Source organism: Eleutherodactylus coqui, chromosome 5 (assembly GCF_035609145.1).
Source record: "Eleutherodactylus coqui strain aEleCoq1 chromosome 5, aEleCoq1.hap1, whole genome shotgun sequence".
Classification (NCBI taxonomy): domain Eukaryota; kingdom Metazoa; phylum Chordata; class Amphibia; order Anura; family Eleutherodactylidae; genus Eleutherodactylus; species Eleutherodactylus coqui.
In genome coordinates this window covers 83,769,991-83,794,605 of record NC_089841.1, presented here as the reverse complement: position 1 = coordinate 83,794,605, position 24,615 = coordinate 83,769,991, and the positions used below count along the sequence as shown (strand labels likewise).

General features: G+C 42.4%; 1 protein-coding gene across 1 annotated transcript in view; it reads right to left on the bottom strand.

The window, feature by feature from the left end:
• The window catches only part of IPO11 (importin 11), a 450,706-nt gene that overhangs the window by 180,989 nt on the left and 245,102 nt on the right, over positions 1-24,615 (bottom strand). Inside the window, exon 24 of the mRNA XM_066602787.1 lies at positions 19,385-19,465. Coding sequence (XP_066458884.1) covers positions 19,385-19,465 — 81 coding nt within the window. The remainder of the gene's footprint in view (positions 1-19,384; positions 19,466-24,615) is intronic.

Genomic DNA, 24,615 nt, shown 5'->3' with positions numbered 1-24,615 from the left:
GCAACTGTGTATTATACTAGCATGTGGATAAGAGAACACTGGGATTGTGCTGGAAAATGCTTCATTGCATTCAGTTAGAAAGTTTTACAATACATTTCTTCAAAAAAATATTTGCCACTTTCCCAATTTCTATTTTTTCATATCTGTCACACCTAAATGTTTTGGATCATAAGCTTAGCTATATTCGAGTATATACTAGGTAAAAAAACTGCAATACTCACCTCCCAGCCGGTGCCCGTGCCAGCCAATCACAGCTGGCACCCAATCACTCACAGCCATTCAGTGAATGACATCACTGAATGGCTGTGATTGGTTTACAAGCGCCACCTATGATTGGCTGGTGCTTGATCAAAACACAGCTTGAGCAGGAAGATGACAGCGGGGAGAATTCTCAAGCAGCTTTTTTACCTCACTCGAATATAAGCCGAGGGGGGCTTTTTCTGCATAAAAAAATGTGCTGAAAAACTTGGCTTATACTCGAATATATACGGTAAATTGTATACAAAATGCTGATTTTAAATAGTTATTTTGCTTATTGATTGGAAAATGCTATTGAGCCCTACCTGGAAAAAGTAATAATCTCCTTAGGTCTCACGCCCATGGTCGTGACGGACTCCGCCAGTGGTATACCACAGCGTAGTCTGTCACGGTGCACCCTGAAGACCCCATAACTCTCTCCTGCGGAATTGCGCAGCATGAACATTGCACTATTAGGTTCAATAGAACCTAATAGCTGCGGTTTAACACTGCGGATGGCTAAGCGTCAGCCAATCACAGCCAACGCTTCCAGAAGGTAGGGATTTTTGAATCCCCGGCCAGAAGAGAAGATGATCACTGACAGGGACCTGGGGAGAAAAAGCATCAGGGCTAACCGTGCGGGAGAGGTGATGTATGTGTGGTTTTTTTTTTCTGCAGCCAGGGCTTAAATTTTAACTTTGACAATAGGATTTCCTCCTGTCAAAGTTGCATCGCACCGCACGAAAATCGCTTTTTCGTGCGATGCAACAGAGAGGAAAGCTCCATAGGGAAACATGGGCTACTAAACCTCACGAGTTGTGTGCATATAGTGCGACCTGTGAGGTTTGTGTGTCTCATTGTCGCATGCTACACAATATCGCATGTGTAAAGTAACCCACAGGAAAGCATGGGCTTCTCATACATGCGATTTGTAGCATTGTAGCAATGCTACAAAATAGCGCGACTTTGTCGCCTGTGTGAACGAGGCCTAAGTTACAGGCCAACTACAGCTTGGCAAGAGCTTCGTAGATTAGCCTATGCACTGATGCATGGCAAAATTATAACTGCTGCACCACTACCTGCATCATGGCTTCCAGCACCTCGTGTGTAAGGATCATGAAGATGAGGTTGCTGCTGACGCATGTTGTGAACCAGAATCTGAACAGGGTAAGCCGCACCTGCTGAGCCAATCTGATTTAGATGATCTAGTAAGAGACCGGTCTTTATTTTTTTTTAAAAAGTCTGAATTGTTAGATTACAGGAATGGAATTTGCTACAAAAATATACCACTTCACACTTTCATGATCGTCATGCCAAATTAGCATCATATGACAAGCTGGAAAATGACATTTGTTTTTGTACTGACATGAGTGGACTGATGCTGAAGCTAGATTGTGAATATGCACCTGAGCAGTGGAGATTGATTAGAAACCGGCAAAACTAGCCTAGATGCTGCACGATGGCAACAATTGCTCATGCTGTGGGAATGGAAGAGGCATACGCCTCAATGGAATGCCTTTAGAAGCTGATCAATTATTCAACTGCACTATTTAAGTGAAACATTTGCGGTGACCTGAAGGATGTGGCACTGCTGTTGGGTCTACATTTGGGGCACACAAAACATATGTGCTTTCTATGCCTATGGAACAGTCGTGATGACAGCAATCCTTACAAATTGACGCAGGGCCATCCAGAGTTAAAGGGGTTGTCTCACGGCAAACCTCAAAATTTTACCTTACCCCATTCCCCCTGTCACCCCCCTGGCATAAAATAGCAAATTAAAGCGGTTTTAAAACCGCTTGCTACTTACCGATCCGACGAAATAAGGACTTTAAAAAATCTTCTTCTTCTCCCTAAGATGGCCGCCGGTCCTTTCCCAGGGATGCACTGCAGTTTTCTCCCATGATGCACCGCAGGTCATCTCCCATGGTGCACCATGGGCTCTGTGCGTTCTATTGCCGATTCCAACCTCCTGATTGGCTGGAATCGGCACATGTGACGGGGCGGAGCTACACGATGACGCGTAGAAGGGGCAGAGCCAGAACGCCGCTCGTGCCTGGACCGAGCAGAAGGGAGAAGACCGCACAGCGCAAGTGCGTCTAAAAAAGCAAGAAGACAGCGAAATTAGACGGAGCCATGGAGACGGGGATGCCAGCAACGGAGCAGGTAAGTGAATAACTTCTGTATGGCTCATATTAAATGCACGATGTACATTACAAAGTGCATTAATATGGCCATACAGAAGTGCTGAACCCCACTTGCTTTCGCGAGACAACCCCTTTAAGCACACTGTTTGCAGATGTTGTGCTACCTGCATCACTGGTTGACCCAATGATAGTGTACCTTCCACCACTTCACATTAAGCTGGGCTTAATGAAAAACGTTGTCATGCCTATGGAGCATAATGGAAATGATTTCTAGTATATAAAGGACACGTTTGGAAAAACCAAAAAGGAAGCCAAACTAAAAGCAGGAATTTTTCTTGGTACTGAAATCTACAAATTAATGCGTGATGACACACTCCGATCCAAACTGAGCGCGCCTGAACTCACCACTGATAGATGTAAACCTTCAGAACCTGACGTGCTATGCAAAATCTGACAACAAATTTGGACTCTACACAGTGTTTAGTACAGGAACGAGTGGATCATTTGACCAATAATCGTTCAGTGTAAATATGGCCAATGATTGAGCAACAAACAAGAATTCATTCGCTTTTCATCCGCCGCTATTTTTCTGCAGGCATACCAATAATTTGCTTGCTTACACATCGTTGCATTTGAAGAGCGACAGGTTAGTGGCTCACATTAACTGGTACAGTAAAAGTGAATGACTTGTGAGCGAACCATTTATCTGCCTCTATAAACAGGCTGCGCGAGCAACTTCTATCATAGTTCAGCGTAAAAGAACCCTTACTTGCTGATCGGTGGGGCTCTCACCACAAACACTGCCTCCGATCTTGAAAATGGGGTCCCGTATCCACTATGCTCCTCACTTATGGTTTACTTCACTCCGTAATGAGGGGGAGACTGGAGTACTGGTCACTTAAGCGCACTAATACTCCATTCCCTTTCAACGGGCCTGCGTAAATACCTGAGCGGCATGTGCTTTGGTGTTTCCGTCAGCCCATTGAAATAAATAGAGCACAGCTTAGCATTCCATGCACAGAGACGTCACTGTGGGCTGAGGAGTGACCCTACAATGACATGCAGAGCAGGACAAGGATACGGGCAGGTGGGGGTGAAGGGGTCCCATTCTTAGGATCTGCAGGGGTCTCAGTGTTTAGACACCACCCTCCCCCCTTAAAAGAGGAAGGAAATCAAGTGACTAATGAGAATAGCCATGTGTCATTTACAGAGGACAGGAATCACAGAAACAATGCCACATGGCGCATATCATTAAGGCAGCAGAATGCAGTCCTAAGCTCTCGCTCATGACCTGAAGGTTGCGAGTTCAATCCCCACTTGGTTCAGGTAGCCGGCTCAAGGTTAACTCAGCCTTCCATTCTTCTGTGGTCAGTAAAAGGAGTACCCAGCTTGGTGGGGGGTAATAAATAAATTACCTGAAAGCACTGTGGAATAAGTTGGCGCTATACAAGATTTTTTTTTATTTACATTATAGAGGATGATGGTCACCCAAACTATGTGAAAGTTGACAGATTATTGACTGTTCTCTCAAGTATTTTAAGTACACAGCCACATGACAACCAACATGTGCTCTGTGCATTGTAATACTTGGGGGGTGAAAGTTATTATCTATAATATACAGGCATACTAAAAAAGAAACAAACACTTTCAACATGTTATAGAAACTAAAGTATTATTGATATAGCCAAAATAACTGCATGTTTTTAGTATATGTCTAAGTTTGTTCGACTAAGTTACTAATGTTCTACATGTGGGCATTTTCACGAACACAATCCACTTGTTCCTCGGCTACAGGTGTCTTTCAGGACTTTTCTCCTCAATGCGAACGCCATGAAAAGCTGCAGTAGCAAAACGTTTCACCCCAACTCTATGCAACTACACAAACGGCATGTCCACCTGTTTAACGGTTGTGGCCCTATACAAATGCAGAAAGGGTCTAGTAACCCAGTAGATTCAATATAAAAATGTCCCATTACATCAGTGCCCCCTCAGGCACATCTCTACAATAGATCTTGAGCAAATAACAGGAAATAAAGCCGAGTAGGGCTGCACTTCCATCTTCTGCATTAGTCTCTTTCATCTAAAGTTTATTATCAGCAGTAGATTTCCATTCCAGGCATGAACCTGTCAGCATTCGGCGCGCTGCTTTGTATTGTAACAGAAATCCAGTCTTGATAAACATGAGATTTATAGATTTTTGTGTAATAAAGAAACCTAGTCCCGCACTGTCTCATACCTCGGTGCGATGACAATGGCCTAGTGATTTCTAGACTTTACCACAATGCAAGCTTTGATCAAGGCGTCTTTGAAGGGCTAAAGCTTCATTCAGCAGGAAAAACAAAATAGATGACGCACATAATGGAAGGAGAACAATGAGCCCGGTACTGGCAGCAAAATCATTTCGTCTTGAGCCCCTTATTCCTGACAGCAGTAAGATCATTCCAAAAGTGGATTTATAATAAACCAGTCTTTTACATTCTTGGTTTCTTTAGATGTCGGCATGTAGATGCTCCACATTTTATATATTTATATAACATTCTGATAGCTTCAAAACTCCTCATAAAAGTAGATGTACAGACATAGCAGTTTGGCAATGGACACAACTCAAACCACAATGTGTGATCTGTGGTTTTATATGTGAGTGCAGGTAAATCTATGGCATCGATGGTCATGGTTGAGAACTGTCCTTATATGTTCCTCATCATCGGGTGGTTGGACTTCAGTAGAGTGGTGAAGAGGGGGCATTGTACAGCGGTGTGCCACAGAGTTATATCAGGAATGCAACTGGATTGACTGCTCTTTCCTACTGTTGCCTACCGGACTATAGTGGTGGAGGTTGTGTTCTTCTACTTGGTGACTGCACCACTTGAGGTACTTTTTAATTAACAGTTATGAGGGACCTTTATTTTTCAATGTAACAAATGTCCTGTGGCTGGCAATGAACTTAAGGAGACCTCTTGATAGAACGGTTATGGGAATCCCATGGCTGTCACTGTTTTGGAGACCCTGTTGCAGGCTCTATATCTGGTGATCCTGTTGCTGAAAATGTTATGGTGACTATAAGGCTGTCACAGTTAAAGGAGTTGTCCCATAAAAACATGCTATCCTTTATCTGCAGGATAAGGGAAAACTATCTGATCAGTGGGAGTCCACCAGAATGGGCATCCTGAAGGTCCTCAAACAACTGCTTGGCTATCTCCGGCAATCCCAGTGAAATCAATGGGATTCTTTAACATTGCTTAAGAGCACTCTACTCATGTGAGGAGCTTCAAGATCCTCAATCTCGTGACAGGTGGGGGTCGAGGCACCCTGACCCACACTAATCAAATAGTATTTCCCCTTTCCTGTTGCCAACTTATGTGATTGTCACGGTTATGGGGTGCCTTTCGCTTAGACATTAAAAGTGACCAAGAAGGGTTTAACTGTTATTGGGTCCAGTCACAGGCATTTGGGGGCAGAATCCCGGTATAAATTGTACCCTTTTATGGTGCAAATTAATTTTGGCAGATTATTGATAAGCATAAAAAAGACGACAAATTATGAATTCCACTTCACATTTCAAATATGTCTAGAAAAAAGGTGTGACTTCCTACTTGGCCAAAAGTTAGAGACATTTATGACATGCAACTTTTTAAAAAGTCGGACAATATGATACAATCTCACTCGAGTAGCTAGGTGGCCTACAAAGTGACTCCGCATCTCTAGACATATTCAAATATCTGACAAATTTAGTAGTATCATGCAATAATTGCAAAATTTGTCCCATTTTAAGCTGGAGAGGGTAACAAAAGCATGCCAGAAAAGTGGTATGAAAACTACCCTAATGATAAATTTCTCCCAAGATGTGATAATATTTTGTTCATAAAGAGGCTACATGAGGACAAAACCTTATGGTAAATTACTGTGAAATTATGATAAAATTGTGGAATTTGCAGTAATTCAATATTGTCATGTAGTTTCAACCATATTTATACCTTTGCACTTAGATAACTTCCCAAAAAATGAATGAAAATTTAGATACGCTCTTGACAAAAACAAATTGCCACCGTTAGTCTACGGCAGTGGTGGCGTACCTATGGCATGCGTGCCAGAGGCGGCACGCAGAGCACTCCCTGCTGGCACGTGCCGCCAACGGCTGCTCACCACATTAGTGAATATCTGCAGGGGCCCGCTAGCAGCGCTGATCTCAGCAGTGGGAGGTCACTATTACTGCTGGGGCAGCTGTGGGAGGTCACTGTTACCGCTGGAGCTGCTGTGGGAGGTCACTATTACTGCTGGAGCCGCTGTGAGAGGTCACTATTACCACTGGGGCCACTGTGGGAGGTCACTATTACGACTGGGGCCGCTGTGGGAGGTCACTATTACTGCTGAGGCTGCTGTGGGAGGTCACTATTACTGCTGAGGCTGCTGTGGGAGGTCACTATTACAGCTGGGGGTATGTTTACACGTGGCGGAAATGCTGCAAAATGTTCTCGGTGGAAATTTCTCTGGCAAATTCTGCAGCATTGATACAGCTTTTTAATCTCCGCTACATGTATCTAAAAAAATCTGAAAAAAGTTGTGCACCAAAGACAACAAGAACCTCAAGGCTGCATGTTAAAGGAGATGTCCCGCGCCGAAACGGGTTTTTTTTTTTTTAAACCCCCCCCCCCGTTCGGCGCGAGACAACCCCGATGCAGGGGTTAAAAAAACCACCCGCACAGCGCTTACCTGAATCCCGGCGGTCCGGCGTCTTCATACTCACCTGCTGAAGATGGCCGCCGGGATCCTCTATCTTCATGGACCGCAGGGCTTCTGTGCGGTCCATTGCCGATTCCAGCCTCCTGATTGGCTGGAATCGGCACGTGACGGGGCGGAGCTACACGGAGCTACACGGAGCCCCATAGAGAAGAGGAGAAGACCCGGACTGCGCAAGCGCGGCTAATTTGGCCATCGGAGGGCGAAAATTAGTCGGCACCATGGAGACGAGGACGCCAGCAACGGAGCAGGTAAGTATAAAACTTTTTATAACTTCTGTATGGCTCATAATTAATGCACAATGTACATTACAAAGTGCATTATTATGGCCATACAGAAGTGTATAGACCCACTTGCTGCCTCGGGACATCTCCTTTAACAGACCTGTTTGATATGAAAGCAAAATGCAAAACATACCTATTAAAAGTAAAGTAGAACTCCACAAGTCGGTAAGGAAAAAGAAAAGAGGAGAAGAGAATTAAACATTAGGGAATTGCTGCTGTATCTGACTTTGGTCAGAAACAAATAACCTGAAGGCATTTTATTCATATCCTGGTAGGAGACACCAGTGCGCTAGAGCTGGGCAGCCTAGTGACATGAATGCTAAAAACCAACATCTTATTTGTGCTTTATAAACAAGAACTTCGGTATTGCATTGCTTAATCCCACAGACAATACATGTACAGGTATCTCACACAAAGAGTGAACACAAGTGATGAAGTTGTTTAAAATAAAGCCCAACTTTAAAAAGTTGGTCTGGTCAAGAAAATCCATTTTTAAACAACATTTTAGGCATTTCTGAGAGGAGCCTAGTCTATTAGAGGGTGGAGAGCAGCTACTAAAGGGAGGACCTGCCAATCAATACATTATATGGACAGCTCATTTATTTCAATGGGTACTGTGTAATGCTGCATTTACCTTGTACTAAGAAATTGAATAGTTAGCAATGTAGAATTGAATAGGTGTAGTCCAGGTGGTCACAACACATTGTTCTGGTAAAACCTTCATGCTTTGTGGAGACACGGGCTGTATGCCTGTCTACTGACCAGGGAATATAAACAGCAAGAGCGCTGGAGTGTTAGAGGAAACTAATTTTGATGTACTATGGACTATTAAATTGTTTAAGCCTATGATACACCCCTTCTGGGAAAAGCATTAGGTCAAGAAAACCCCTTGAGAAATGCAAATAAGGCTCGACTCACACCAGTTCAGGTTGCCGTTTTCCAATAGGCAGAATAGTAAACTCTGCTGTACTAATCTAACCAGTAAAAAAAAAAAAAGAATAAAAAAAATTGCCTTACTCATAAGTGAATGGGATCTGTTAGGATCCCTGCAAAATGCCTCCAAATAGCACTGTTAAGGCTTGTGTAGAAACATGGAAAACTGGCAACAGAAAAATACCCTAGTCCATCTGCGAGGGACATTCATTAAAGATTTCCTCTGACCCACTTCTATTTATCCTGGGATGCTGAAACTGCACATATATAATGATGTAAGTCTCTATAGGTTACGCACCAATTTGCAGCTCTGAACTGATAACAGTCTTTCTTTTACAGGTGCTGAAGTGGTGCGAGGTCTGATAATGGACCCAGGGGAGTACAGAGCAATCATCAAGTTCCTTTCCTAGAAAGGCTGCACACCAAGGTAGATGTTCAATGGGATGAAAGAGGTTTATGGGGAGGATTCCCCATCATATGATGTAGTGAAGAACTGGCATTATCAATTTAAATGGGGCGGACCTCGGTGGAAAAGCCTCCAATTCAAGGATGACCCCACTCCCGCTATCGATGAACACATCATTTAGCAAGTGGAGGCTGCCATTTTGGAAAATCACTGCATAACCATTCGCAACCTACCCAAAATATCAAGATTAGTGTGCAGTCCGTGGAAAAAATCATCCAAGACCACCTTCATACACATAAGGTATCCGCTCGCTGGGTTCCAGGGCTGCTCACACCTTTCCAGAAGCAGGAACAAGTCAAATGCTCTCAGGCTTTTTTGACGATGTGCCATAGAAACCAGGAGGACTTTTTCAACAGACTGATCACACAGGTTGAAAGCTGGGCCCATCACTATGATCCGGAGATTAAAGTCTAGTGGATGCAACGGAAGCTTCCGGACTCACCACATACAAAAAGGCACGTGCCCAACCCTCAGCAGGCAAGGTCATACTCACAGTCTTTTGGGACCAGCACAAAGTAGTCTTGATGGATTTCCTAGCAAAGGGTACCACAATTACTAGGGCATACTATGCTTCACTGCTGTAGAAATTTGCGGAAGGCCATCAAAACCAAGAGACATGGCATGCTCACCAAAGGTGTTCGCCTTCTGCAAGACAATGCCCCAGTTCACAACTCACATGTTGCCCAGATGAAATTCTACTGCATCTCTCTTATTCACCCAACCTCGCACTATCGGACTTCCACCTCTTTCCAACAATTAAGTTATTTTTGAAGGCCAAGCATCTTCCAGATGAGACTCTCATTTCTGAAGTCACAACATGGCTTTTGGGGCAACCTGTCAACTTCTACAAGCAAGGTGTTTACAGTTGCATAAAGAGATGGGAGAAGTGTGTGTTCCTAGGTTGCATCTACGTAGAGAAAGACTAATAACTGTGCCAAGTTTCTTTGCTCTCAGTCCACAGGAAGTGGGCCAGGGGAAATCTCCTCATAGTCTGCCCTTATATTACTTTCTTGTTATTTCTCTCTTATAAAAGATATATACTTATCGCAGGAAGCTTACATTTATTTATTGTTGATTTTCCAACCACATCTGCTAGAAGTTAGTTCCAAGCATCTACTACTCTTGCTTTTGATCTTACCCTCGGCTAAACTCTGCTTGAGTTCGTTTGTTTGTTTTAGTGTTTAGTTTCTTCCCTCCTGAAACTTTTGTACCTTTAAAATGTATAAAGACTTCTATCATGTCCTCCTCTCCCTTCTTGTAACATATGTTTCCATCATGCCCCCCCTCTCCCTTCTCTCCTCCTGTAACATATATAAAGGTTTCCATCATGTCCCCCTCTCCCTTCTTTCCTCCTGTAACATATACAAAGGTTTCCATCATGTCCCCCTCTCCCTTCTTTCCTCCTGTAACATATATGAAGGTTTCCATTATGTCCCCCCTCTTCCTTTTTTTCTGTAACATATATAAAGGTTTCCATCATGTCCCCCCTTCTCCGGTCTTTTCTCCAGGCTACACAAATTAAGTGTTTCCTGATAAGATTTGTTTTTGAGAGCTTCCACTATTTTTGTAGCTCATCTTTGGACTTGTTCCATTTTATCTATACTGCGGAATCTCCCTCTTTCTACTGGTTGTAGTTCTAGCTATGAAACCCATGACACAAGTGGGAAAAGGTAACAGAAAAGCCGGGTCTCATCAATTTTCAGCTCAAGAAGATATGATTCATTAAAGGCAATGCACAGAAGTTGTGACGCTATGGTCCTTCTTCAAGTAATTGAATTATAAGTAGTGAAGCATAACGATTACAAAACCTGTGTGAACTGCGCTAAGTATTGCTCTCATTGTCACTGTAGAATAGGCAAAATCTTAGAGCTGTACACACAGCTTTTGTGATGCTTATTCTTCTTCAGATGCAACTCCTGTTGATTGTTTTTAATAAATCATATCATCTTGAGCAGAACATTGATGGAGTGCTGAGTTTTTGTATTAATTGTATGATAAGGAATTGGATCCTACTTGGGCACCAACCTCTGGAGTACCGTGCTTCCTGTGCACAAGTGTGAAAAGCTTAAGCACTGAAAAGGGGGTAACCTTAGCTGAAGCATTGAAGAGGTTGTAACAATGGAGCGATCTTTTCAAAGCTGTGTGGTTTAGAACCCGAAGATTAAACCCGAAATAACCCCTTCAATTTTAGGTCAATAAATAATGGAAAATTAATACTATAGAGCCTTTTACAAATGCTAAAATCTAAAACATTATGCAATAAACACAGCACATACTATACCGAATGTTATGTCTTCATCTTTATGGAAGAGCCATAACATGTCCTTCAACTACTAGATTAAAGTAAAATGGACAAAGTTTGGGGGAGCTATTTTTGTGTTAATGGGTTGGTCCACCAATAACACATTTTGTGGCACTTCTATCCATAATGGATAAATGAATAATGAGCCATGTGTACAATTTATTATACTCAATATGTAGGCACAAGTGTGGCAGTCAAAGGACCATCTCCAAGAAAACTTTATTACCTACCCAGTAAATAGAAGAGTGGCCTTCGTACTAGATGGGTAAAACATTGCGTAGAATGTCGAACAGGTAGAAAAGTTGTACAAAACACTGGCAGACTACGAAAACATTCTGAAAATCGTGATGGCCACACCTAAATGATTCCTTTGACTACATCGTATAATTTAAGGCATATTTTGTTCAAGAAGGTATAATACGGAGATCAAATGACCACATTTAACTAATATATTGAAGAACAAAATGTAACTTTCAACGTGGCTTTTTTTTTTTTAATATTGTAACCGCAGGAGTATACGAACCAGTAATGTTCCTATGGACATTGACTCGGTGCCGAAAAATCGACGTAATAGGCCATCTGTACTGCTGACATTGCCGAGCGCACTCATCCTGTGTGACAGTAAGAACGGGATGTTTTGATGGGAGCGTGTCCAGGTGTCATTTATGAGATGTTACAAGGACAAACTAGGTTATAGAGAGCGAAAAAATTTTTTTTTAGATGATTAAAGGTCATGTTCAGAAAATTGCGCAAACATTTTTAGTCGAGTCACAGTCAGGCACATTGGTTGTGCAAAATCGGCCGCAACCTTTGAAGTATTGGCAGTGTCTTTGATCTCAGAGCTACTTAAGTACATCAAAAGAACAGCAAATATGATCTTAAAGAATAAAATTAAAAGAAAAATAGAAGATTCTGAAATATGACAATGCACTTTGTAGGATTTAGCAGCTCATAAAGAAAGTATGTGGCTTTATTATAAAATCTGCAAACTTCCAAAGTAAGGTGGATTAGTACCGTACTTCTCAATTAATTTAGTAGAAGAATTATTGGACCACTTGAAACTAGTTATATAGAGTCTGCAAGAATACGGATCAAAACACTTTAAAAGTTTGTACTTGACTTTGGGCATCTCACAATAGGCAAGATATAACAGACATGATATTCATTTGAAAACCCCAGGTGGTCCCCACAACTCTATGGTAGCCTGCAGTCAGTTTATGGGTCTCCAACTACAGACTAGCATAACATTAACATAGTGTATAGCTGATTAAGGTAAATCAAAAATGATGGAATTTATGTAAAAAAAACAAAAAACAAAAAGATCATAAAATGATGGCATATGGTGAAGGTTTGTCTAAAGTGGGCAACCTCTTTAAATTTAGCACTAATGATTCAGCTTCTCAGTAAGCATGCTAGTCACTAATGGCGGATGCAGCAGTAATCTTTTCGATGTTCTTCGCGATCATTTTTTACCATGTCATATAGACGCAAGAGTTAGTCTAGGCTGCCCATACATTGTATTAGTGCAACCTACAGAGTCCAGTATTTGTGCGAATACATGTGATTGCCCACCTATTGCACATCACCGCTAGACTGCTGATTATGAATATATCATTTTGGTATTCTATACCCCTCATAATGGCAAATTACATGAGCTATAATTGGAGGGATAGTGTGCCTTAAGAGGGTTGTATGCATTATGCACTCAGTCTGAACAACCTCATATAAGTCATGAACATCTCATTTGTCCATTACATAGATAGGCTACTGAGTCAATTAGATGTCATGTAGAACTTCAAAATGACTCGACAGTGTGGGCAGGGAAAGCACCAGTAGAAGGAGGGACATTGTGATTCCGCTGTATTGAGCTCTGGTGAGACCATATCTGAAATACTGTGTTCAACTCTGGAGACCTCTCCTACAGAAAAACATTAATAAAACAGAACAAGTCCAAAAACGGCAACAAAAGTGGTGGAAGGTCTCAAGAACAACACTTATTAGGGAGGACTAAGAGAACGTAACCACTTAATACTGTCCACAGACTATAAATGGCCGACCAGTACTTTCCTATCTATGCATGGATATCTTAGAATGTCTGTGGACAGATCTCCCTGTAGAGCCCCCCACCACCGTTCAGGAGCTGTATGATCTTAGCAACTAATGATAGCTCAGATCATAGAGCTTTGTCTGGAGACCAATCAGCATGGTGTTCAGGCATGTGATCGCTGTGACAGCTAGTCACAGCGAACGCACTGGGAAAGCACCACTTTGGCCCCTGCATCTCGGAGCTCAGGCAGCTCATTCTACCAGCTCCCCTACATGCAGCTCTATGACCCAACTGTCCCAAGACAGCTGAAGTCACAGAGCTTTGCCCAAAGACCCACTGAGACTCATTAGTGTGTTTTCCGAACATGTGATGGCATTGACAGTAAATCACAGCAATGACAGTAAAGTTAAATTCCAAATAAAAAAACTTTTATAACAGTTTTCCCTATCTTCCTCTCATTACCGCCTGTCACTGAGAGAAACAGGTATGTACAATCATTACACATACACTGCTGCCATCCGCCCCCTTAAAAGCAATGGGCTTTTAAACATAAGCCCTTACCTGAAAATCATCCCTAACGTGTAAAAAATACTCACCTCTCTGCCGCTGTCAGGGCTCAAGTGCATCGAGCTGGACGTGCCTAAGCCCTGACAGCAGCGGAGAGGTAAGTATTTATTGTTTTTTTACACGTTAGGAATGATTTTCAGAGAAGGGCTGATATTTGAAGCCCTTCCCCGAAAATCCCTGCACGCAGCCCATTGGTGGCCCCATTAAAAGCAATGGTTCATGGACCTCACTTGAGTATAAACCTACCCTAGGCTTATACTTGAGTCAACAAGTTTTCCCAGTTTTGGGGGGTAAAACTTGGTGCCTCGGCTTATACTGAGGTTGGCTTATACTCGAGTATATATGGTACTTTATGTTGAAGGTATAAATAATGTTCAGGAGAGAAGAAACAGAACACTGGAACAAGGGGACGCCATTTGCGAATAGTTGGGGGAGGATCAAAAGTAATGTCAGAATATATTATTTTACTGAAAGTAGTATATTCTTGAACAAACTTCAAGGAGATGTGGCTGGAAAATCAACAGTAAGTGAATGTAAGCCGTCTGGGATAAGTAAATGTCTGTTGTAAAAGAAATAACAAGGACATGAAAAAATCTCTTATGTTTCCTGTAGTGTTGAGAGCAGCAATGGCGGTGCTTTCAGTTTTGCTGTTGTCATATGAACAGGAGTGGTCTGGATAAGGCTTTTAATATGGAGCTCATGTAATACAGGCAATAATCAAAAGTATTTTGCAAATAGTGAATCTAAAAATCGGATTAAAAAGGGCTCACTGTTCTGAGGCTTGATAATTCCACCGAGGTGGAGGAGATCTGATGTGAAGACTTGGTAAACTGCTAGCTCATGCAGCCGAGAAACAGAAAGAGGAGGTAACCAGCTTCAATATGTCGATCTCCAATCAATTATACTTTATTACTCCTTCATACAGGACAGTGAAATATAAACTTTAGAGATGAGCGAGTATACTCGCTGAGGCACATTACTCAAGCGATTAGTGCCTTAGCCGAGTATCTCCCTGCTCGTCTCTAAAGATTCAGGGGGCCGGCGGGGAGGAACGGAGCGGAGATCTCTCTCTCCCTCTCTCCCCCCCGCAACTCACCTGTCACCGGCGCCGGCCCTCGAATCTTTAGAGACGAGCGGGGAGATACTCGGCTAAGGCACTACTCGCTCGAGTAATGTGCCTTAGCGAGTATACTAGCTCATCTCTAATAAACTTTAAAAAAAGCATTCCGTTAAGCCACCTACGCGTTTCAGCAAACTTAATTCCACTCTTCCTCACCCTGAAGAGAGCAGAGTTAAGTTCACTGAAATGCGTAGGTGGCTTAACGGAATGCTTTTTTAAAGTTTATATTTCACTGTCCTGTATGAAGGAGTAATAAAGTATCGTTGATTGGAGATCAACGTGTTACAGCTGGTTACCTCCTCTTTCAATAATCAAAGGCAACTTGGCCCTCAAATATATAGATACATCTGCTAATACTACAATATTAGGTTTCAAACAGATGCAAACTTGTGCAAGCAACGCTGAAACTGATGGAAATCCCAAGACTAATACAAACATAAAATAAGAACATCTTACATAATGACTTCAAAATCCTAAAACACATTTATTGGCGTGTTTATTTTTGCTTTTGCAGAAAAGTTGAAAACAAGTGGAGAACCTTTCCTCCAAGTAGAGATGAAAGCTTTACAGAAGAGAAAATCTATCCGATTAAAAGTACTGTACAAGCTGGGGTTGTGTAATATACCAGAATGAAACGTCACGCTGCTCTCAACAAATGCTCCTTCCTTCAAGATTATACTCTAAGAAGCAGGCGGCACATCTCCAACTCCCAGGGTTTTCTTATTGTAACTCACTCGCTGACTTCTCAATTATCAATGTGGCTAAAAGCTGAAACTTCAAAGTTTTATCCAGACTGTAATCATAAAATTAAACTCCTGTGTACTGGATCTTCAGGAGTCTGGCAACCAAGGAAGATAGATGTCCATGCCTGTCCTTGGGCGGAGACGGCAGATAGTTCACAGTGCTTTATAAAGATACACTGCTGCGTGCATCTTTATAAAGGGATATTTCAGGAAAACCTGATATACAACGTTATGCCAAGAGGAGGGTGCATGACTCAGATATACAAAGAGCATATTGGAGTGGTCCTTTAGGCTAGTTTGATCTAAATTTCATCAAGAAGCTGGTAAATTTATTGTAGACCGAACAGTCCTGTGAACGAGACTTACAAGGAACTGCCTCACCCAGTACTTTATGCCCTTCAAGTCCAGTGGGACCCTGGCATCTGCTACCGTAGATACAGTTACTATCAAAATGACAAATGTGCAACAAACCCAGTGATTAGCATTGTTGTCTTTCAGCTGGGGTCTTAGGTTCAAAACCAATCAGGGACAACATCTGCATAAAGTTTGTATGTTGCCCCCAGGTTTGCGTGAGTTTCCTCCAGTTCTCCGGGATCCTCTCACATTCCAAACATATATATCAATAGGACAATTTGGGATTTAGATTGTGAGCCCAAATGGGGACAATGTGTGAGGACATTGGGGTAACTACCAGGCTTTCTGAATAGACCTCTGCAATAGGTTGAAAAACATAATATAATGGTGAAAGGATAGTAACTAGAGATGAGCGAACGTACTCGGATAAGCACTACTCGTCCGAGTAATGTGCTTTATCCGAGTATCTCCCCGCTCGTCTTGAAAGATTCGGGTGCCGTCACGGAGCGGGGAGCTGCAGGGGAGAGCGGGGAGGAACGGAGGGGAGATCTTTCTCTCCTTCTCTCCCGTCCGCTCTCCCCTGCTCCCCGCCGCAACTCACCTGTCAGCAGCGGCACCCGAATCTTTCAAGACGAGCACAGCGGTACTCGGATAAAGCACATTACTCGGACGTGTAGTGCTTATCCGAGTACGTTCGCTCATCTCTAATAGTAACAGTATGTAAGGCTGCAAAAACTTGTGTCCATCTAGTTCAGTCTATTTTTCTGCAATGTTGATCCAGAGAAAAGAAAAAAACACCAAGATAATGAAGCTATTTTTCCTCATTTTAAGGAAATCAAATTCCATCGCAGTTCCCAATTTGGCATCTGAATAATCCCTGGATCAACAACACTTCTAAAGTAACTAGTGACTTTAACATGTAAAATTGTTACAATGAAGAAAGGTGTCCAGGTCCCTCATACTCTTTTACCGAGTTCACCATCACCACATCCACGGGTTTGAAAGTAATCTACAAAAGTTGAGACACCTGTAGGAATAGTTTGCATCCAATGTCAAACCACAATTTGTTTTCTGCGCTGCATAGGCAGCTGTGCTTATTGTGTCCCTTGAAAAAAAGCCTTTTGGTTAAAATTATAAATTTAGACCATTATTGCTATTAAAGGTAACAATTCAAAATATGTTTATGTTTTTAACTTACTTTTGAGAACAGTTGAATTATTTTATGTTATTTGCTGGACTTGAACTGTGTTGAAAATAACTTGAAAAATTGAGGTGCTCTAAAACTTTGGACCGGTAGTGTATTTTTGCCTATTATCCTGCAATGTTGATCCCGAAAAAGGCAAAAACCGCATGAGGTAGAAGACAATTTCCCTCAACTCCAAATCTGGCAATCAGAATAAGGCCTCTTTCACCTACGCAACAGCGATATCGCCACTACAGAACCGCTGCGATATTGCAGCTTTGTGTACACGATTTTGTAGCATCAGTGATGCTTTTTCTTGTGAAATTCGTGCAACACGAGAAAGTTAATAGGAGTTTCTAATGTTAAAAATGTATTGCATATAGAGATGAGCGAGCATGCTCGTTAAGGCAAATTACTCGGGGTGAGAGGTGTGTTGCGGGGGTAATCAGGGGGGAGCGGGGGGAAGAGAGAGAGAGAGATCTATCCCCCGCCGGCACCCCAAATCTTTTCGGGCAAGCAGGCAAGTACTCAAAAATGCCCATACTCGCTTGAGTAATTTCCCTTAACGAGTACGCTCACTCATCTCTAATCGCATAGCATGAACATTGCAAGTTCCTGCTATGTGATGCGATAAACAAGAAGGCTCCATAGGAAACCGTGCTACAAAAAATAGCACATCGCAGAAAGATAGAGAATGTAGTGATTTTTTTTTCTAGCAACATAGCATCAGTGAAAAAAAAACCGCTAATGTGAAGGAACTTATTGGAAAGCATGAGTTTCACAAACATGCGTTTTGTACTGCTGTTGCATGCCCGGAAAATCACGTGATTTTGTAGCCTGTGTGAAAGCAGCCTAAATCCCTAGATTACTGATCCTTCTTAAAAGGGTTGTCCCGCGCCGAAACGGTTTTTTTTTTTTCAATAGCCCCCCCGTTCGGCGCGAGACAAACCCGATGCAGGGGTTTAAAAAAAAACAAAATGGATAGTGCTTACCTGAATCCCCGCGCTCCGGTGACTTCTTACTTACCTTGCGAAGATAGCCGCCGGGATCTTCACCCACGGTGGACCGCAGGTCTTCTCCCATGGTGCACCGTGGGCTCTGTGCGTTCCATTGCCGATTCCATCCTCCTGATTGGCTGGAATCGGCACACATGACGGGGCGGAGCTACGAGGAGCAGCTCTCCGGCACGAGCGGCCCCATTCAGAAGGGAGAAGACCGGACTGCGCAAGCGCGTCTAATCGGGCGATTAGACGCTGAAATTAGATGGCACCATGGAGATGAGGACGCTAGCAACGGAACACGTAAGTGAATAACTTCTGTATGGCTCATAATTAATGCACAATGTATATTACAAAGTGCATTAATATGGCCATACAGAAGTGTATAACCCCACTTGCTTTCGCGGGACAACCCCTTTAAGTAATCAGTGACTTTAACATATAATGCTGTTACACTCAATACAAGGCGTCTAGGCTACTCTTTTAGCAAGTCAGTCATCACCACATCCTCAGAGAGTTCCATAGTCTCACTGCTCTTACAGTAAAGAATCCCCTTCTATGTTGGTGTAGAAACCTTCTTTCCTCTAGTCGTAGAGGGTTTCCCTTTGTTACAGTCACAGTCCTGGGTATAAAAAGATCATGGAAGAGATCTCGGTATCAGTAGGTCGCCCCTCAGCAGTCTGTTTCCTAAATTAAATAACCCCAATTTTGATAACCTCTCTGGGTATTGTAGTCCATCCACTCCATTCATTATGTCAGTTGCCCGTCTTTGAAGCTGCTCAAGCTTTGATATGTCCTTCTTGAGTACCGATGCCAAAAATCTAAGACTGTGGATGGGATTTCAAAACCTGAGTTACAAGTGGGGTTATGTATTTATTTGTCTGGTTCATAAAACTCATCTTAGATCCAGTATTGGGTAATTCTGAGTTAATAAAGAGGGGCCCACACAAAGAGCCTTCATCTATTACGCCAGAGGGATGAGTGGCAATATAAAATGTCTCTGACTGGGGGTCACCCGACACGTCCTTGCATTACACGGAAAAGCCATTGATTTCAAATGATTTCATTGTCCCTGCAGTGGCATTTCCCCCACAAGCTACCACTGATTGCTAGGGCTTCCCGCAGCAGGACACCCTGTGATTAGCTCAAAGACGGGGGCAAAAAAAGCAGACAATTGTTATAAACAGGTTAGATTTACATCTGCCACTATATTACTAAAAGTGCACAGTGATTGCAGATAAGAACCACACGGAGACAGGAGATTACCTTCAGCACTTGTACTTGGCCTTCCGTGGTTATATCCTTTAGTACTTCCAGAAAAGACTGGCAAAGGCCGACTCCATATATCTGCCGATACACAAGAACTAACAATTACGATCCATTTTTATATAGTTACTTCAATTTTTCTTGTTTACTAAATGAGCTCAATATTAGTCAAAAAATTATGCATCCCTCTTATACAGGGTGGAGCGCGGTAATTTGCTAATTTGGGAGTGAAATAAAAAAATAATGAACTTGTAAAAACTTTATTTTATATTTTATTTACATTGAACAGTAGTGGAATTTACAAATTATTTGGTTTTAAATATTGTATCTGGCAAATGTTGCCCTTCGCTATCCACACACTGCTGCATACGTTTTCTGAAGTTCTCATGCACTCTTTCAAGCATGTCGACTGGTATTCTGGCAATCTCTCAAAAAACGGCTTATCTCTCTGAGGGGTGATCTTAACTGGCCGGCACGCTCACCAGACTTAGCCCCATGCGATTTTTTCCTTTGGGGTTACCTGAAGTCTAAGGTGTATTGCAACCGTCCCAACACCCTGGAAGACCTAAGGAACAATATTGACGCTAAGATTGCCAGAATACCAGTCGACATGCTTGAAAGAGTGCATGAGAACTTCAGAAAACGTATGCAGCAGTGTGTGGATAGCGAAGGTCAACATTTGCCAGATACAATATTTAAAACCAAATAATTTGTAAATTCCACTACTGTTCAATGTAAATAAAATATAAAATAAAGTTTTTACAAGTTCATTATTTTTTTATTTCACTCCCAAATTAGCAAATTACCGCGCTCCACCCTGTATAAAAAAAGTAAAAGCGGCCCGGATGAGAGCGGAGATCACATTAATAAAGCACTTTATTAACACACTGAGCATGCAATAAAAAACTTACACATACATTAATTTAATTTTGCTTTCTGCCTGGATGTATCTGCATTTATTTCCTTATCAATGATTTGATTTATTTCCATTTTAAGTACACAGAAAGAGCAACAGACAAAATGACTGAAAATAAAGCATACTAATTACCCTTTGAAAATGTTTGAATAAACAGAGTTATGAACAAGCTTCTACAATGTGGCAGGGTGAAATGGCTTACTCTCTGTAAACGTCTAGCTGAGCTTTTGAAAATCTTTTGATATGTCATAGGGGCATGCCAAAAGTTGATATTGTTGAGGGTCCAAGTGCTGAGACCCGCACAGATCACTAATAAAGCAGCTGCAGCACTTAGGCAAAGAGTGCCACTGCTTGCTAGCTGGAAATGGGCTCATAAACTTTCTATTAAAGGGGTTGTCCCGCGAAAGCAAGTGGGGGTATACACTTCTGTATGGCCATATTAATGCACTTTGTAATATACATCGTGCATTAATTATGAGCCATACAGAAGTTATTCACTTACCTGTTCCGTTGCTAGCGTCCTCGTCTCCATGGTGCCGTCTAATTTTCAGCGTCTAATCGCCGGATTAGACGCGCTTGCGCAGTCCGGTCTTCTCCCTTCTGAATGGGGCCGCTCGTGCCGGAGAGCGGCTCCGTGTAGCTCCGCCCCGTCACGTGCCGATTCCAGACAATCAGGAGGCTGGAATCGGCAATGGACCGCACAGAAGCCCTGCGGTCCACCGAGGGAGAAGATCCCGGCGGCCATCTTCACCAGGTAAGTAAGAAGTCACCGGAGCGCGGGGATTCAGGTAAGCACTGTCCGGTTTTCTTTTTTAACCAGTGCATCGGGTTTGTCTCGCGCCGAACGGGGGGGCTGTTGAAAAAAAAAAAAAAACCCGTTTCGGCGCGGGACAACCCCTTTAAGCCCATCTTCAGCTAGCGAGCAGTGATAGCGCTGCAGCCGCTTCATTCTAGCAATCGGTGGGGGTCTCAGTACCCAAACCACCAGCGGTCCTAATATGTGACATGCCCTTATGACATATCAAAAGTTTGTCAAACGCACAGTTAAGGCCCTTGCGGGATACCAGCTGAAAGAATGCTATCAGCTGGTATCCAGCTGAGCACTTAGTGAGCGGCACTGATAAGGCTCATCGCTGACTTTTAACTTGCTAAAAGTCAACGATGAGCGAATAGTGCATGGACAGTGCATGATGGATGCCCGTTTAGACACAACAATTATTGCTCAAAAGTTGGCTTTTGAGCGAATTTTGAGCGATAATCGTTGTTTCTAAATGGGTCCTTACACTATTGGGTTAATCCTGTAAACACAATCCTAATGCTTTACAATGCATCCCTATAAAAATAGTTTACATTTAGAAAAGTGTTAAAATGTACACAACTCTGTTTGAGGCATGTTAAGTGACAACCCTCCATAGTAACTCAACAATGGCAAGCAGGACTGTAACAGAATTAATAAACATGACATTAACACATTAGTGAACAGTTCAATGAGTTTGCAGGCTGTTACTTATTCGGAGGTAATAAAACAAAGCCCAATTAAATGCAACCACATTTTCAAAGTAAGATCACAGACAAGCTAAGGCTCGGACTACGTGGAGACTTTGGTAGCACAATTTTCTAACTTCAATCAAGCTACAGCTGCAGCCCAGAGGAATTGTTGAGTTGCATTGAATGAAATCTTCTATGTAGCCTCAGCTTTAGAATAAGGCCTCAGCCACTTGCACACTACTTCTACATTCACATGGGGCATTTGGGGTGTGCTGTTCTCGAGAGGCCTGTGATTCCCAGAGGTTGAAACCCCAGCAGTCAGACATTTATGGATATTGGATAAATGTATTTCAGTGGTAAAAAAATCCCTTTAGCTAAAACATACAGTATTCTACAAAAAGTAATTGGGACACCCGAGCAAGAATGAAAAGTCGTATTTATTTCCATATGTTAATACTTAGTGGGGTCTGCTTTGGCCCTATTGACATTGGATTCTCTCCAAGGCATACTTCCTACTAATGTCTGGTAAACTTTAGCAGATATTTCCCTACATTAATCCTATAAAGGTCTGGTGAGTTCTCAGAGATGGACGTTGTTCATATTTCATGACCCGATATCCCAGTTTGTCTTTAAGAATTTCCACAGGATTCAGGTCAGGACTGTGTGCAAGTCAGGCATATCGAGGAACATCCACATCCTCAAACCAACGTGACACAGAGTTGAATTTGTGACACGGCGTGTTGTCTTGTTGGAAGTATTGCTGACCATTCCCAGAGTATTCGCACATTATTGTCTAGAATGTTAGGGGTCTCCTCACCCAGGCACATCCATCTGATCTGAAGATGGAATAGTGCGATTCATCTGTTCTTGCATTGCTCAATTGCCCAATGATGATGCACCTTGAACCACTGTAGGTAGGCAGATACATCTTCTTTCAGAGAACTTGCTAGATGTTTGCAGGATGAACGGACAGAAATACCAGCTGAAGCATATTTGAAGTTAGTAAAAGAATTCGAGGTTAATAGATAAATATTAACATGTGTAAATAAATACTACTTTGGATTCTTGCTCAGGTGTCCAATTAATTTTGGTAGAATAGTGTACATCTCAGGAGAACTGACAAATACTCTTTAATGAGATTTAATAGGTAATGAAAGCACAAATAGGCCCAGAATATGTCTCTGGCATATTCCTAGAAATGTATCAGACTCAATTATCCAGGCAAGTCTCCCAGATCACCATAATACAGCAAAGGAAAACTTTCAGAGTCATCATCACCGCGTTCCACTTTTACTCAGTTACCAAGAATTACAAAGATACTATTATGACATGGATACTATTATCTGTGTGAATCATGGAGTCTGAAGCGGTATGTGGAGATGCGGTCATCAAGTCAGATTTTGAAGCCTTCCTGAGTCAAGGAGTCACTGCTCTAATCAAGCCCTGTACACGTTAATTGAAATCCCCTTAGCTCATGCTGTCCCCACTACCAGCGTTGAAATAACACGGATATTCTGTCCATCTCCAATAAGTCCTCCGACAGCACAATTGAGCCACCCAGTCCTGAGAGATCCAGCGTATATACAAGATCACTGTTGGAAGTTTTTTTTAAGTCCTCTTAAAGGGGAAGTCCAACGCTGAAATGTCCTTTATATAGTAGAACTGCTGTTGTACATGAGTAAAGGCCCATTTAGACACAACGATTATCACTCAAAATCAATCTTTTGAGCGATACCGTTGTGTCTAAATGTGCCCATCTTTCAGTTTTCTGCAGAATAACGGTCCTCAGTTCGGCTTGTAATCCGTGGTTCAGCAGAACTGCTGAAAAGACGGACCACATGCTGTGCTCTGCCCGGGGACCACTGATAACAGTGGATTACATGGTCTCAGCTGTCAGCCCCGCCGACAGAACAAAAGGAATTTATTCAAAGAACAGTGGGCGGTCCTCTGAATAAACTCAGCTCCCAGTGGCTCACTCGCTGCCAATTGGTACTAATAGGCATTAGTACCAATTAGCAGATTATGCAAAATGATCTCTCAAAAGCCATCTCTTGCGTGATCATCTGTGTGTCTAAATGGGCCTTTAGTCCTTGATTAACATGACTATAACTTACCTATGTACATTCTCCAGCATAGGAGTTTAAAGTTTGTGTTGCTAGCATTTTCAGGGCCACGCTTTCACATAACGCGTGACTGCAAAAAGATAGAAGAAACACAGCTCTTGAGCAAGGCTGGAGCCAGCTATATAATGCTTCCAGACAGCAGTCTGTAGCTCCAATCCAATTTAATGCATTCACTGCTTTGACGTCCAGGAAATCTCATTAATTACTTGTCATAGATTTTATACTTCGGTATGTTTTTTTTCTCTGTAATGACCTCTGTTTCTTAAGACTACAAAGTGCAAAGCAGCATAAACACTAATGGTATGATGAAATACAAGTTCACCTAGTGGGGCTCATGCTGTACGAGGAGAAATGGATACTCAAGAAGCCTTAGAAATTCACGAGCAGTACCCAACATAATCATTCTCCGCGTGTCGTGCCCCTTCTGGCACAGACAGCGTTGTATAAATGTCAAATGACAAAAAGTAAGCGTTCATCAATCATTGTAAAGCAGCGAGAAGTGTGATATGGTTGGCAAATAATTTGAAAATTATAGAAAGCCGTGTTTACATCGTTCACCCGTGGCCTCTATTTTATTCCGCCAGATTCTTGCGTCATTTTTATAGGCTTCCAACTTGTCTTTCAATAACAGCATGAAGAGTTATTAAAGCTGTTGCCGTTCGAGATCAGCAATGTAGACTGTGCACAGAAAAGGCAAATAAAGC